This window comes from Pseudorasbora parva, chromosome 5 (assembly GCF_024679245.1).
Source record: "Pseudorasbora parva isolate DD20220531a chromosome 5, ASM2467924v1, whole genome shotgun sequence".
NCBI lineage: Eukaryota > Metazoa > Chordata > Actinopteri > Cypriniformes > Gobionidae > Pseudorasbora > Pseudorasbora parva.
Window position 1 is genome coordinate 30,174,380 of NC_090176.1, and position 17,941 is coordinate 30,192,320.

Consider the following 17,941-nt stretch of genomic DNA (forward strand, 5'->3'; position numbering starts at 1 on the left):
TCAACATTTACTAACACTTTATTAAATTCTTGTTAACATTAGTTAATGCACAGTGAACTAACATGAACAAATCATGAACAGCTGTATTTTTTATTAACTAACATTAAAAAAGATTAACAAATACAGTAACAAATGTATTAGTTCATGTTAGTTAATACATTAACTAATGTTAACTAATGAAACCTTATTGTAAAGTGTTACCCGTCATTTTTGGTGTTGGGCAATCTATAAATTGTGATTAATTGCATCCAAAATCTAAGTTTATGTTTACATAATATAGGTGTGTGTATTTGTATAATTTTTATGTATATATAAATACACACTCCTACACACACCTATATTATGTAAACACAAAATTGTATTTTAAATGCGATTAATCGATTGCACATCATTAGTAATTTTATAGTTATAGTTTTTTTTTTTTTTTTAAAGAAATAAATATTTAAATGTTATACTGGCACAGAATTATGTACAATGCACTTTCTGATTTACTCAGTTCTACTCATACTTCAGACATTTGTCATCCCCCCAAGTCCCATACTTTAAAGCCACATAACTGTGGTTTCCTATTTACTGCAAAGCATGGCTGAGGATATTGTAGCTATATAGCTAACAATTTGCAGGAGCAAATCTTTTAGATGCACAGACTTTCACATCGTGCGGAATCTAACACATTTCCTTATTTCCCGCACAACCTAAGAAAAAATTATGGATCAGATTTCGTACTTTTTTTCTTACTCTGGGAATGTCTGAGGTTATATTTTTTATACATTATTTTGTATAATATTATTTTGCATTATGTATATACACAATGATTCTTATATTATTTTGATCTAAGATTTAATCTAAGATTTTCTATCCGCTGCGGGTGTAAGTTCTAGAGCTTTTTGCTTTCTTCTTGAAATCACAGACATAGCTATCAAGCTAATGTCTACTAACACATCACAGTAGCTTTGTATAATAATAACAGTTTTTGATCAAAACTTTATTTATCCCCAAGGGAATGTAGGAATAAATTATGAAATTAAGTGTAATGTGTTTTGACATTTTTACCCGTAAGAGACCGGGGATGGTTGCTGTAACACTTTTTGTTTGAGCATCAGTTACTCAGTGAGAGTTTGTTCTAGATGTTTCATGGTAGCCGCATCTGTCTGCTACAAATATGTGTAGTACACATGTAATACTCAATCACAGTGTTAATGCTAAATAAAAAGAGTTCTGTTGTTACAACCTATCCCTGGTGTGAGTTACTTGCTGGGGATAGATATAACAGAGAGGAAATTTGCTGAAATAACACTCTTTGACCAACACTTTTTAGATGTTTTTTCTGTAAAATTTTGAGAAATTACATAAAAAGTGCTGAATGAAAACATCAATATGTGCATAAATTCTAATAATATGCACAATTGAGGCAGATAATTTTTAACTGGTACAAAAGACGTGCATAAAATATGAGGGAAAACACATTTATCGAACAAATCCCTTGATATGCAACAAAAAATAAATATTAAAAAAATACTTTGCCTCAACAGAGGATGTGATTAATGACTGGACTCATTGCAATTAATATAGATCATCATATAAATCAATCATATAAAAAATGTCTTCATTTAAGTTAAATAATTGTACCTGCTACAATTCAATGATTGCTAGGAAAAACATAATCTTGATGAAAAAATTTACTTTCTTAACTGAAAATATTTTTTGGGGTCATAAAATCAACATATTTGCTCACAGTCACATGTAATTTCTCATGTGAGCTCAAAAAGAAGATTGGAGTGTGTGATATTGATTACGTTACCACAGATCTTTTCCGAACCGCCAAACTTAGTGTTACATCTAACCATGTGTTACAATCCTCCCCGGTCTCCCCTACCAGGATGTTCTTAAATGTCAAAAACAAACTTTATCAAATTTAAGGTGTTGCTGCACATGTGGGTCCACAGTTTGATCAGTCACTATACGATCTCTAGATAAATATCTGATGAAGAAGAACTTCAATGCAGAGCTAAATGTAAGTAGTGTAATTATAGCTGCCTGTTTTATCTTCAACATAAGACATTTAGAACCCAGAGTAACACTACAACAAGGTTCAATTTGTTAAAGTTGGCATGACACAGAAGTTGCTATAGCCGTTTCGTGAAATAACTTCTTGAACAACAAAACATTTTAGGATGGGACTTGATTTTGTCCATTGGGTATTGATTCCTGTGCTGTCATGTGAGTGACAGGTTGCCCTCATACCATTAAATACATCATCAGAGAAGGGAAGAGATGTCGTTGCAAGAGGGAGGGGAAGTTATTTTCATTACAGATTATAAGGCCACATTCATTTAAAAAATGTATGTGCATGGATAAATCATTTATAAAAATACTACAATGTTCCATTAAAAAAAAAGAATTGTTGATTTTGATTTCATGGTGACTTAAACATTACTTCAGATCATAAACTGATAATGAAAAACATTTTTATTATTATTAATCAATTTATTACATTTAAATAAATGTTGTTAATATTACATTTATTTTAATATTAATTAATGAATATACTAGTGTTTCTAAATTCATGGTTGTTCAAATTATAGCAAATATTAATTTACACAAATGTGAAAAATGTAATAGTAAGTGAAGTGTTAGGGTAGAAATGAACATAAGTCTAGATTAATAAATACTGTAAAAGTATTTTTCATTGTTAGGATATGTTAGCTAATGCTAACTAATCAATGTTACCGTAATTAGGCTATTAAAGTGCCTGCTTCTAATGTTTACTGCACGGGGAGTTTATACACTTATATTACTTGATGGAACTCTAAAACTGCATAAACAAGGACACAAACACATTTAGAGACTAGGATCCGATGGGGACTTTCTTGCTTCCTTTTAAGGGACGGGGAAACCGCAGGTGGGTGGGGGGAGCCCTGAGCGTTCCTTCAGCTGCGATCTCATCTCGCTGCACTCAAAGTTAAGCAAAAGGCAAAATGTACATTTCATTCCTGAAGTTAGGTATAAAATATGCACAGTCATAACCTTTCACGTGTCATAAATTGACCTGGATGCACTTTCAAAACCTGTATCAACTGTCAGTCAGTTTGTAACTATTTGAACGTGGTCCATTTCATTAAATAGTGATTATCATGCCTGCAAATAAAGAAATAATGAGGAAGTACAGTAACACTTTACAATAAGGTCCCATTAGTTAACATTAGTTCATGCAAGCAACAATGAGCCATACATTTGTTAAGTATTTTGGTACAGTATCTAGTGTTGACATTAGTTGTAAATGGTAAATGGACTGCATTTATATAGCGCTTTCAACAGACTCATGGTAATCAAAGCCCTTGACATATTGCCTCACATTCACCCATTTATTCACTCATTCATACACCGACGGCGGTGTCAGCCATGCAAGGTGCCATCCAGGTTATCAGTTGGAACCAGGGATGAAACCACCAACCTTCCGTTTTGTAGACCACTAGATGAACCACTGAGCCAATGCCGCTCCAGTCAGTAGTTAGGTAGTAGTTAAGAATAATACAATTGCTTATTGTTAGTTCAGGTTAGTGTTTAGGTCCATTAAGCAATATTAACAGGTACAACTTTAAATTTTAATCATGTATTAGTAAATGTTGAAATTATTATTTTTAATTGGTAGTTTTTTTTGAACGAATGTAGTTAACTAACGTTAACATATACGACCTTATTGTAAAGTGTTACCAAAACTACAGCACGCCAAGAGCAATGCTTGCTTTTCAAGATCGGCACCTTTGATAATGCAGTTAGAAACCTGACTCAGGACAGAGCAGCTTGCCCACCCACTGTGCCTCTTATCTTACAGGTTCTCACAAAGCCAAAATGTCTGGTTTAGTTACGGTTAATAGTATGTGCTGGAAAAAGTCAGTGGGCGATAGTTGCGGTTACATCACAGTTTAATGAAAGCCAACAATGGCTCCTGTGAAGGATTGTTTACACACCTTGGATGAAGTTTATCAAATTCATTCATTTGAGATGAAACTGTTTTCCACTGAAATAGATTTAGCTTTTGGCCTTTGGTGGGCCCATCGCTCATTAGGTTTATATGACCGATACCGTTTACCGTCTGCCTACTCGCCTCATCAACCACATCAACCGAACTGACCTAAAAAGATGCATTAGACTCGAGTGTCTGTCCTCACCTCCAGTTCAAAGGGACCCAAAGTAAGCCTTCCTGTTTCATTATTATTGGACGCACTCCACTTGACAATTTTAAAGAGGAAAGCAAGACTAAAAATAGTAACTTCCATCATCTGGTTTGATTTCAGAGTTGTGTGCAAGCAAGGATTTGGGAGGTGCCGTTCGGCGCTCGTCCTGATGGAGTTGAGGAATGGAGACGTAATCCTGCCGCACAGTTATGAGGGCACGGGGTGGTAGAAGTTGCCCCTTCACGCTGATCTTAAAGCAGCGTGATTGGTTTTTTCGTATAGTTAAGATTAAGAATTGGTTAGGGGGAGCTGGTCGTAGATTAGCATAAAAGGGACACTTCTGACAGCGACAGAGTCACGGTCGCGAGGCCGCGGGCTCCCCACATCAAAGAGACTGGCGTGCGGGCTGGAGGGTTAGACTGACAGGCGGTGGGGGCTTAGAAGAGGGGGCTGGGTTCATTTAGGGAGACCAGAACTGAACTTCAAAGCCCTTGTCCCATGGCTCTTAGCACATACAAGGGTAAAATTTTCAATGGTCTCCTACTTGTGTATATAACATCTTAAAGGAGTGTTCATTAACCTCAGTAATGTTTCTCTCACCATGGACTGTGCAGAGATTTCTGTGTCCTCCTGTGTTTCGAATTATGCCTTTTTTTTGCAGATCTAGGATTTCATTTTTTTTTACTTTCAAGTACATATTTGTATATACAAAAGTTTATAAAACTTTTTGACTAAAATGTTTATGACTAAAAAATGTTAGTCATATTTACACTACTGTTCAAAAGTTTGAGGTCAATAAGTTTTTTTTTTGTTGAGAAATTAAAGGGTTAGTTCACCCAAAAATGAATTTGTTGTCATTAATGACTCGTTCGTAATGTCGTTCCACACCTGCAAGACCTCCGTTCATCCTCAGAACACAGTTTAAGATATTTTATATTTTAGTATCAGAGCATGTGCAGTCTATGCACACTTTACTGTCCATGTCCAGAAAGGGAATAAAAACATCATCAGTGTAGTCCATATGTGACATCAGTTAGTTAATTAGAATCTCTTGAAGCATCGAAAATACATTTTGGTCCAAAAATAACAAAAACTACGATTTTATTCAGCATCAGTCTTCTCTTCTGCATTTGTTTTCAAACCTCAAATAAAGATTCAAACGGCCATGAATCAGTGAATCGATCAATGATTCGGGTTTCCAATGTCACGTGATTTCAGCAGTTTGGCAGTTTGACACGTGATCCATAGCTTTAATTAGCTTCCATAGATCATTATCTTTCTGGACATGGACAGTAAAGTGTGCATAGACTGCATATGCTCTGGGACTAAAATATAAAATATCTTAAACTGTGTTCCGATGATGAACGGAGGTCTTGGGACGACATTAGCGTGAGTCATTAAAGAAATCAATTAAATTTTTGGGTGAACTAACCCTTTAATACTTTTATAGACATAATGTTACAACAGATTTCTGAATGTTGTTCCCACCCCACGGAAATTTCAAGCAACACAATTGTTATCAACATTGATCATAAGAAATATTTGTATCAAATCAGTTACACTTAAAAATCAGCACTGCATTTAACATTAATCAATACATTGCATTTTTAAATATATTAAATAAAATGTATTCAGTTAAATATAAAACAGAAAACTAGAAAACTGTTTAAATTATGATAGTTTTTGATCAAATAAATGCATAATGCATTAAAAAAACAATAAAAAACAAAATCAAAACAGGCCTTTGTGGTCAGAACAATTTTTATGTTACAGTGAGTATCAATGCTTAGGCCTGTGATGGAGCATTGATGTTCAAGTAGCGCCATGGCAGACAGCAAACTAATGGTTCATTCTTTTATCTGTCTCACAGGGTTTTGTTCACAAGCTCCGTTGTCAATCTTGCCGAGCTTGTAGCCCTGCGGCCTGATCTCGCTCATCTTAAGAAGGTTCTCTACTTCCATGAGAACCAGCTGGTGTATCCAGTCCGCAAGAGTCAAGAAAGGGACTTCCAATATGGTTACAACCAGATCCTCTCATGGTAATAGTAGAGTTTGATGAGCTTTACTAAAGTACCTGTGGAAGAAAAACATACCTTGTGGTTACCAGACATATCTAATGTGCTAGATATTATACATGCTATTTTTATTAAAAAAATATTTTCCACTGTAGAAAAAAAGAATATGCAAATTTATGCAGAACTTAGTTTATACATAAAAAAATATATACATTGTTTTAAGAAGAATGAAAGTGCCCACAAGTCATTTTGTTAATCTTTTTTATTTTTATTTTTTTTTATTTTTTACAGTTCATAGGTATGCATGACAAAATATAATTTATAGTAGGATGGCAGAGTATATATGCCATTTTTAATTCATAGCTAATGACATTAAACATTTGTCTATCAATGGTTGAACTAGACATTTCCAAAAATCTGGTCATTTTAATGCATGTTTGTATGTCAGTACAAGTAACAAGTACCATTTCTGTACCAGAATGGATTTTAATTCACAAGAGAGACAGTGTGTCTGAGAATAGTTTATCATGCGCGTTACTTGGCATGATGTGATTGGTTAATTATGGGATCGTATAATGGCACTCTAATTCTTAAGAACTCAATGTTTTAAAGCCTAATGTCATAATCAATCTTGATGCTTGAAAGAAAGGGTTTTAAGAGCTCTAATTGGAATACATTGTGATTGTTGTCTGTCAGAATATCATGTCAATAATTCAAAGGCCCTTTGCTTGCTCAACTTTATTAACGTGGCAGAACAGTGACACAAAAAAGAGCTCTCCTCTTCTAATTCACTCTCTAATTGAGTGCAATGCAGTGATTGATTCTGGCAATTGGGGTTAATCAGTGTGCCATTTAAAAACATGGTGTGTTTGTGGATTCTAATCAACATGTATTAGATATTTTAAGTGACTAGTTACTGTAGTCGTCTGCTAAGCGCAGCTGTACATATATGAGTGAAGTTCGCCTTTCAAAACGTATGTTGTTTTCAATAATGCTTATCTTCGAGAATTAATTAAGGAGATTTACTGTGACAGTTGTTGTTACATTTTGTGGCTTTGTTTGTCAGAGGTTTTCTTCCTTCATCATCTGAAATTACTCTGTTTTCCCAGCCTGGTTGCGGATGTGGTGGCGTTCAACTCCTCGTTCAACATGGAGTCCTTCCTCTCCTCCATCTCCACCTTCATGAGGACCATGCCCGACCATCGGCCCAAAGATCTGGACAGGCTCATCCGACCCAAGTGCCGCGTCCTCCACTTCCCAATTCGCTTTCCCGATGTCACAAGGTCTGTTTTCTTTATATCCCTCACCACAGCCTTCTAGGGATCACTCCTCCACTGATTAAAAAATGTGCTTGCAAGTTCACTCTTAATCCGCCCCCAAAAGCTGATCGCGTATGCAAGCGTGGTTAATGGCGAGTGGGCAAAGTTGTGTAAGAAAGTGATTAGAATAGACAGCTTTAATATCCTGTGTGGATCACTTGACACGCTCCGGCTACAGATACGTGCTTTTGCTTGGGCGCACATGCATGGACATACACAACATGCCCACTGGGACAGAAAGCGATTTCTTTGTGTTATCGTCTGTTTGATTGTAGATAGTGTAGATATTAGTGTTTGATTTTTGTGTGGCTGAGCGACCGCAGTATAATAATTTGTGAGGATTTTTACTCAGGGCATTTCATCTGCATTCAATGTCAACAAATCAAACTGTTTTATTGGAAAGGTTATTAAAAATGTACCATGTTTCCAAAAACATTTTCAGACACAAGCAAATCTAGTGAACTGATTATTCATGCGCTGCCATTTAGTTAGTTATCATGAAAAATGTTTTTATTTAAAATAAAATCTTACCTTTTGAAATTGTTTAATTAGAGAACAAACCAATTAAAAGCAAATATTTAAAATGCGTGATGTCCTTGTGATCTCACCCGCAAGTCCCCGAATTGATTTTTACTTTTATTCTCTGAGGTCTCTGAGCACACTGCTCCCCCCCTACAGCTTTAAAATCTCACTGTGCTGTGTACTTCGTTTTGACTTGCGCAGTCTAGATTGGCTTCAGAATTTGCTTCTCGAACTGTCGTCTTCGATCAGCAAGCATGGGTGGTGCTTTTTTCATCGCCCCTTTCCAAAGCAATGTCAAGAATAAGTCGGCTAGAAGCAACTCCACGGAGGGGCCTGTATCTTATTAGATTCCTAATGAACAGCAAGCAGGACCCGAAACGAGTGGAACAATATTGCTAATTCATTTTGATTCAAGGCATTCTTGGGCTGGCTTATGTGTGCTGGTTTAAAGATTACAGAGGCTGTAAGCATGTAGTGCATTCTATTTCACATCCTCCCATAGCTGTATAGCAGTCATTGTCATTCTGATGTGCGTGTCGCTATTGAATTAGAAATATGTGAAAAGTTGTGGATCGGTTGCAAAATTAGTTAGTAGGTTTCATAATACAAACTTTATATTACATTAAAATCTGAGGATTGAGGTTAAGTTTTATTATATATATATATATATATATATATATATATATATATATATATATATATATATATATATATATATATATATATATATATATATATATATATATATGTATATGTATATATATATGAAATATATACATTTAGAAATATATATATATATATAAAATATATACATTTAGAAATATTTATATATATATATATATATATATATATATATATATATATATATATATATATAAAAAATATATACATTTAGAAATATGAATATAAAAATTATACACAAAATGATATAAAAAAGGATATATATGAAGATTTTAAATACATTTAAAATAAAATATACATGTAAACACACAAAGACCCAGTATTATAGAAGCGTAATCTGTATATTTGAATCTGAATTTCTATATATGCGTTAGCTCAGCATAAAAGGGTCATGTCATATATTATCACATTTTTCAGTTTTATATGTTTGCTGTCCATTACTTTTCTCCCTTCTCTTTGTTCTTTCTATCTGTATATCTAAAATGTTTATCTTCAGGTCTGAGCGAGGCATGCTTTCCATTATCTCTCTGATGCATGATTTTTTTTTTGCATTAGTCAGTTCTTTGTTGACAAAATCAAGATTTTTAATGCACACTTAAAAGAAATATCCAGCCGCTTTGTGTTTTCAAGTTTGTTTTTCGTGATTTAGAAGAGCCAGACCGGTGTAGATCACTGAGGTCACGTTTCAGTGTTTGTCATCACTAAAACAGCTGTGCACGCTTTGCTGTATTTTTTTAATGCACCTATATTGATAACATAGCTCTCCCTTTTTGTTAAAGAAAATACTTTTGCAAACTGAATTAAAAAAAGCACTGTACTGATGGAATTGATTTTTGATGAAATCGGAGAGCTCTCTGATCCCTCCATACACATCAATTTAATTAAAAATTTAAAGACCTAGAAAGGTGTTAAAAAGATTGTTAAAACCAACCATATGACTCCAGTGGATCAACCTTAATTTTATGAAGTGACGAGAATACTTTGTGTGAAGAAAAAATTCAAACAAAAATAATGACTTTATTCAACAATTTCGTTCTAGCCTGTGTTAGTCTCCTACGCAGTTTACATTGTAAACAGTGCATCTCCCACGTCATCATCACGTGAACAGCATCAGCTTCCGGAGAATTTAAAATAAAAATCTAATTTAAAATAAATAAAATCATAAATTGTGCTCAGAACAGATTGGTGAGCACTTTTGTACTCTTACCTGATTTGCATTATTCTTTCGATGAACATTGATTCAAATTACTCTTGTATCACAGTTTTAAGGTCACGGTTTCAATACGGTTCGGTAGGTATGTGCTATGTTCAGGAAAAAAGGACTACTGTCAAAAATAAACAAAGAAAAGAAAATAAGAACAAATCATCAAACTACTAGTAGCACAAATAAGTACAATAGAGCAAAAAATACAAATAAAATAAACAGAGCTTTTCAGGTAAGTCTAAAAGCCCATTCAAACCAAGGATGATAACTATAAAAATAACTATTTTATTGACCACACCAGTAGATGATATTGCTCTGATTATTCTAAGTACACACTTGTCTGTTACTTTAAATGCTCAAGCTCATTACAGCAGGGTGGATTCTGATTAGTTGTCAATGTTTTTATCGTTCATCAGCTGGATAAAATCATTCTGAAAGTGATTCAAACGATATTGTTTCTCTTGTTATTGTTATAGTTGTGGTATGAACTCTGCTATTCTTTAATATTGAGAACCAAGGCCGTACCATGTCTTGAACATTGGGGGGACCAATTTTTTCTTTTATTTTTATAAAGCATAGAGAAACTGAATTAAATAAGTCTAATTCTAGTTGGGAAATAATCCTTTTGGGACTGTGGCGAGGTTTGCGAGCGAGAGACGTGGGAGGAGTGAGCGAGACCGGTGCGAGGTCTCTGATGAGGGAACTCTGAGGCATATAAGGACGAGCAACACCAGTGGAGGGGACTTGTCCCCCTCATTGTCTATCGTGGTTACGGCCCTGTTGAGAACGATTTTTAGAACTATTTATATTTATACGATTTTAAAACTATATCGTCCTAGGTGTGAATGGGCCTTAACGGTACTTTTCAGTTAAAGAAAATGAATCAAATAAAAAATAACATGCATATAATCGCTCTAAAAATTAAATAAAGATGAATCCTTATTAAAGTTACAAAAGTTATTCATTAAGTCAAGAGCAGCGAGCTATTTTTTTAAACAATAAAAACACAGAAGAACAGAAGAAGGAATATTATGGTGCTGTCACTTTAAGAAACAGTACATGAATCTAATATACTTACAATGTACACATGCATACTCATCAAAACAGGCATGTAAAAACACTGCGTTGTCAAAGTTGATATTGCTATATACAAATCATCTGACACTATTATCGCCATTTCTGTCATCCGGCGTGTTTGTTTACTCTAAAGACATGTTTGACCACAAGAGATTTTGAGAGATTTCCCATGTTCACAGTCTGGAATCTGGTTGTTTGTGAATAGAATCTGTTATTGTGTGGTCACATCGAGGCACTCCACACACTACAGGAACAAAATTGTCAAAAGTTTGTTTTTATCATCGTTTGTGGTCTCTCACATTTTGAGAGTATCACTAGTGTAGTGTCCGTTCTCGAAGCATATATGTGTGAGGCACGCCACTTCTCGAGATTCTTCAATATTAGTTGTTGATTACTACCGAAGCTTTGAAGCTCCAAAAAAATGGTATTCGGACCAGCCCTAGTGTGGGCCAGCCTTTATGTGGCGATGTAGCACTGGCCCGATCATGACAACGATGCTTCCGTCAACTGTCCTGAGCCCTGTCCAGCACTTTCATTATTGTTTTGTGAGTGTCCGAATTAGCACAGAGTGTCTGTTTTGAACACAGAAGGTAATGTGTGCTGTTTCGTTCTCTCCTGCGCATCAACGCCCGGGTGATGATGGCATAAATGGTACTGGTCATATTAGAGCATATGGGACTCGCATTGAACAAAGTTTACAAATAGTGACTCTTTATATTGAGAGAGATTTATATTGATGATTTATATGATGCAGGCGGCAGCTCCTTGTCTCCTTCGTTTGCCATACTGAGCTGCAACGCACAACATGTGAGGAACTAAGATGTCAGAAATACATTTACATACTAACAGTTGATTGGACAGATACTCTGATGTGAAACGCATGCTGAGCATATCCATCGACGGAAACATACATTAGCAGAACTCTCGCGCTACTATCGATGCGTCGGCAGGTTTGATTTTTACAGAGAACTGTTATACCCCTAATAGCATGTGCAAATAAAGAGCATTATCAGTGTGCACTCTTAATTGGATCCCACCCTTTGTCTTTGTGTTTGTATGTCTATGTGTGTTTTTTGTTGTTTTTTGTTTCTGTGAGGGGATGGATGTGCCCCTACGCTTGGTTGGATGACAAATTTGCCCTGTGTGTAAAATGTGGGTTAAGATGACATTAGTAATGTTGGTCCACACTACTGTGTGTGCATGTTTGCGAGTGTGTTTGTCCATATCATGGGTAAGAGACGCTGTAAGTAAGCTGACACTGATGACGCAGGGCTCTCGCCTACAGTGTTTCTCAGCTCATTTTCAGATGGTAATTCGCCCCTTCCAAAGCAAACTCACAGAGTGTAAGGAAACGATTATATGCATGGCCGGCCATCCGTCAACATGCCCTGGGTTCTTTTCTCAGCAACCAACTTTGTCCAAGCCTTTTAAGAATTTAAAAATATTCCCAGAGACAAACAAGAGAAGAAACAGAGTATTTGATATGAAATGTCTCGCAGGTGGGCTCCCGTTGGTCCCTTGTTTTTGTGATGCATATTTCTTATTTATTTCATTCTTTTGTTCTTTTTCTGTCAAAACAAACAAACAAGAACAAAGAAGTAAAATTATTATAATTATGAAAATATTGGCTCTACTGTCATACCATATTCTCAACAGATGCTGTTAAAAACAGAAAGGACTGAATGATATCAAGAATACTGATATAAAACGCAAGGTATAGCCGTGCGAGGACAGCCCAGAAAGGTTAGTATAAGGAAACTCCCTTTAAAGTAAATAAAGTACCGGGTTAGCCCGCAGTCACCATCCCCATTTAGTGGAGAAAGATGGAGAAAAATAAACAAGGTAAAAGTAACCTCAGAATGAAAACATATTTTGCAATATCTCATTGAATGTTGGATAATCCAAAGAAATCTCTTTTTTAAAAGCTTCTATTCCCTCGCAGTGTCCTTTGGATCAACTTCATCAGACCTCACTTATTAATTGGCTTTCTGCTTGTAGCGGTAATTCAATCGCGATTGACCTTAGTGAGCAGGAGCCCAGCTGAGCAAGGCCATACCACATCATCAATCACTGAAATCCACAACGCTGGTGGCCTCTATTAAAGGCCAGTCTTTGTATTAAAACACAACAGGCCAACTGGGCATGTTTGCATAAAGTCACATGACAATCAGGTGTCCTTTCATGAGTTTCAGCCCGAAGGAGCCGCCACATCACAAAGACACTCATGGAAGGAGGACTCAAATGTAATGCTGCTCTGATTTCCATTGTTCTCCGCTCTGGCAGAAGAGTGAATTTGGTTTCCATAGCTCTTAACTGGCATCAGATGTTTGCAGAAAGTCCCACCCGATTGGAGTGCTAAGATTGATGACCAGCACTGTATTGATCCCAATGCTGTGATCTAAAACAATGACAGTCCCTCCTAATAGGGGGAACACAGTGCTATCAAGCTCATCGAAGGGAAAATCTTTCACAGGAATCTCTTGCTAGACTCTTGTTGTCAGGAGGACCAGGTTTTCATTAGCCCATTTAACTCAGCACAGATAACTGAAGCTACTTTTCAAAGTTGGTGGGGAAAAGAGGGTATTTGGCTGCTTTTTAAAAAGCAGTTCAAAGGCATGGATGTGACTCTCTGTAAGGCGGCCTGCCGCCAATGACTGACTGGCGGAGCGATTCTGTTACTGAAGCAGATGGCAGGATATCCTGCTGTAGAGATTGTCTCAGAACGGTTCAAAGGGAACAGCGCAGTGGAAATTATGCGCCTTGGTCCCATATCGAAGTAATAAAGTCGCATCAAAGACGCCGATTACCTTGTTACATAAACCAGCGCCACGGCTTCATAGTTTTGTGGGTTACATTATTTAATTGAAGCGAGTGGGTGTGTTTTTGTAGAAATGTGTGTAGAACATTGAGTTGTGAACTTCACTCAGTGATTTCGTCCCTGGATGGCGGAGGAAACTATTCCAGTGTATTGGAAAATTTGCTGTTGGTCCAGCACAAGCATGTTTTGTAAATACGCATAACTAATAAAAGCTGCTTTTGTGATATAGCTGCCCTTTATCTGCTTATGTTGAACTTCTGCTAATCCTGCTTTTCATACTTGCTCAGGTCCCCGTGGAGGCCTTGATTATCACTGTACTCCCTTGGAGTCGGTAGCCACCAGCGGTCAGAAACTCATCACTTGGCACCCAAGCTCCAAATCCTCATGCGTCTTGCTACTCATCCCGTAGCACTCTCTTTTTTGATTGCTCTTAAGCCTTAATGTGGGCAGGATGGGGTGATGAGGAGATGGGCTTTCTTAATCAAATCGCTGAGCGTTTAATCTTGTCGGTGAAACATCTGGCGGGCACCTTTTCTCATTTGTTTCTTTGACATCGGATTCCACCACCTCGTGCTCGGAGGACATTTTCAAAAGGGATCTCTATCCTTGTGGCACGAAGACTCTTCAGTATGTGCCCTGTGAAAATAATCCAATGGTAAAGCCCAAAGGTATGGCATGCGTCTGATCTCCAGATCACGTGTGCCAGGAACGAACCACAATTGAGTCCATATGGTGCTTTCAAGTGCTAGGAGCGAACCGTGATAAATAGGAATGAATCAAGGATAAAGCCCCTGGCTTCAGAGATTTGTCCCAAGCAGCTGGCTTGTGGCCATAGGTTTTGGCATGATGTAATCAGGACATGCAGGTATTTATAAAACACAAGTAAAAATGTGTCTTCGTTGATTGTTTGTTCTTGACAAGGGGGATATGTAATCAAGTGCATCACCAGGTATGCATTTTCTAGTCTCAAAATACCATTTTAGAAACTCAATCAAATTGAATACTTAAAACAATTATTACGGTATTATGTAGAGAGGGAGTTTGCTGTATTTACTGTGAACCGAGAGGCACTAAGATGCTTCCGGATCACAAGCTGCTCTAAAACACATCAGCGCATCTGGCTATACAGTTATTTAATTTGTTGTATAGTGCACTACACTATATCGCGATTATCTTGCATTCCCATTTATTTATTTCAATTTGAGATTTGATATAATTAATTATTAGCTTTTCATCAACTCACCAACCCCCTTGCAGTTCAATCACAAACCCCAAGGGGTTTCCGAACCCTTCTTTTAGAAACCTTAGTTTAGTTTGATGTGGCCGTTGTATATTTAGCCAACAGCCTTTATAAAGACTGATGTTACATTCACATTCTTTTCTGCAGTGCCCTGCAAGAATGTCTTTTGGAGTTCAACCGTTCTCTTGGAAGACAAATACTTGAGTTCTCTACCTGATACAGACATGGCATTTTCATCCTGCTTATACCTGCTCAGCTTATTAAAAAAAAGAAGAGAACATGTAAGCAAAGTACAGACAGTGAAATGTGACATCAGGGCTCATGATCCAAATGTAATTGAAACAGAACTGGCCTACTGTTTTGCCTACTCTCCTGTCTCTATGGAAACAGCACCTTTACACAAATTAACTTTCTACAATGATGACTGATTATTTTAAACTAGTTTCAATCTCCTATCTTCTATTAAAGGGATAGTTCATCCAAAAACAAATGAAGATTTTTAACTCCAACCGTTGCTCGTATAATGCATGTCAATGTGGTCTATAAGAATAAGATTATATTAGAATAAGACCCCATTGACATGCATTATACGAGCAACGGTTGGAGTTAAAAATCTTCATTTGTGTTCTACTGAAGAAACAAACACACCTACATCTTGGATGCCCTGGGGGTAAGCAGATAAACATCACATTTTCATTTTAGGGTGATCTATCCCTTTAAGCAAAGACATTTCTGTTTACAATAAAACACTACATTGCCACTGATAATGTCTAACATCCTACTAACATCCTACTACACGAAAAGATTGTTAAATATGATGAACAGCTATGTGCTTGTAAAGGACTAAGATGTCGAGATTTTGTTTGAAGTGATCAGGCTGTTATGTCTCTGTTTCACATGACAGATGTCATAGAATGGGCAGATTTTGACACAACTGCACAAGCCATGTCAGATTTGGGAAGCCATATGCACATTACATAATAGAGAAAGTCTGTCATTGCTAAGGCATTCCATAACCCGATACAATCATATCCGTCATCTGCGTTAAATGGAAATGGGGCAAGGCTGTAGTGTCGCTGGAAACCTCTACTAGCCTTCTGTTTGGTTACCTCCTGTGACCTACTTTAGCTCTACTGCATGTCAGCCTTTGTCATTAAAATTTGGAGTCCTCATCCCAACGCCCTCAGAGGTATGATATTTTTCATTCTCAGTGTCACGTAGAGTAGACTAAAGTCCAGGATGTGTGCCACAGTTGGGACAGGAAGTTTGGCGTTTGACTATGAGGTCAGTTGGTAATAATGAATGTAGATGTTAATGTGCAGTAATGACCTTCTCTGTCCACATCTCAGAGGCTCTCTTCAGGTCTCCTGTGCCCATCATACCAGACCTCTGTCAAGCCACCCTACAGGGCACCCACACTGATGAGACTAATGCTGGCCACGGTGCTTTCAGAACGACACACTTGGCCGCATTAAACCTTTGCGTGATCGGTCGCTTTCCCTCAGTGGGCAGAGAGTTTTACAGGGAGGTTTCAGGTTCAATACAAAGTTAAATTGACAGTGTTTATGGCATAATGTCTTTTATCACTGACAATAATTATTAAAAAAAAATATTTCTTATTATTATTGGAGCTGATAGCAAACAATTCATAGCCACAAAACTTAAATATTTATATTACTATTGGGAAATGTTCTTACAATTTAAAACAATGTTGTTGTTTTTTATATATTTTATTTATTCCTGTATTGGTGTGCTGAATTTTCAGCATCATTACTCCAGTCTTCAGTGTCACATAGTCCTTCAGAAATCATTCTAAAATACTGATTTGATGCTCAAGACACATTTCTTATTATCATCAATGTTGAAAATAGTTGTGCTGCTTAATATTTGTGGAAATATTTTGTAAACTTTGTAAATCTACACTGTAAAAAAAAGGCACATTTTGAACTTTTGCAGTAGAATCGACTTGGATGTTTAAGTTATTTCAACTTATTATTATTATGTTAAACTGACTTTAAAAAATGAGTTACATCTTGTATAACTAATAAATACAAGTTTAACATTTCTTAACTTATATTGATGAGTTAAAACAATGTAAAAACCTATGTTGTCATAACTTATTGAACATATAATTTTTTACAGTGTATTTACTGTCAGTTTTAATCTTTTTGATTTCATGCTGAATAAAAACATGGGTAACACTTTACTTAAAGCCCATATGAATAATGCATTATAAAGGTATTTATAATGTAAATTATAATACATCATATCTTCTATTTCATAAATAATTGTAACTGAAGTAAAAAAAAAAAAAAAAAGGCATAATAATGCTTGCTGCAGGTGGCTGTTTATGTGTTTTAATGCATAATATTTTCTAAAATTGTGGTCAATGAATAGAAAAGTATTATAATGTTATAATAATAATAATAATAATAATAATAATAATAATAATAATAATAATAATAATAATAATAATATTTTTTTATTTATAACACTTTTAATTCCGAAGAATCTCAAAGTGATACAATAGAAATTACAAAGAAAAGAAAATAACAAAAAAATAATACAAAGTCAAAATATAAATGTGGTTAGAATTATTCATGAGATCATACAATGCATTATAAGGTTCATTATGAGGTAGAAATTCTGCATTAAAAATATGCTATACATAAGGGCTTTAAGTAAAGTGTTACCAAAACATTAATTTCTGTCTTCAAAATGTATGTTTACATTTGTAACGTTATAGGCAATCCTTCTCTTTCAACGCCAGTAGTCAAAGTAACCAAGGTTATTGAACTTTTTTGTTATAATTTCATGCAACTCAGTCAAACTTGTGCTTTTAAAGGGAAAGCGCTCTCAAAGGATGTAACATTTGCTATAATCTTTCA

General features: G+C 35.9%; 1 protein-coding gene across 1 annotated transcript in view; it reads left to right on the top strand.

Moving 5' to 3' along the window:
• Nucleotides 1-17,941, top strand: part of gtdc1 (glycosyltransferase-like domain containing 1) — a 45,453-nt gene that overhangs the window by 6,712 nt on the left and 20,800 nt on the right. Inside the window, exons 3-4 of the mRNA XM_067443836.1 lie at nucleotides 6,049-6,216; nucleotides 7,302-7,475. Coding sequence (XP_067299937.1) covers nucleotides 6,049-6,216; nucleotides 7,302-7,475 — 342 coding nt within the window. The remainder of the gene's footprint in view (nucleotides 1-6,048; nucleotides 6,217-7,301; nucleotides 7,476-17,941) is intronic.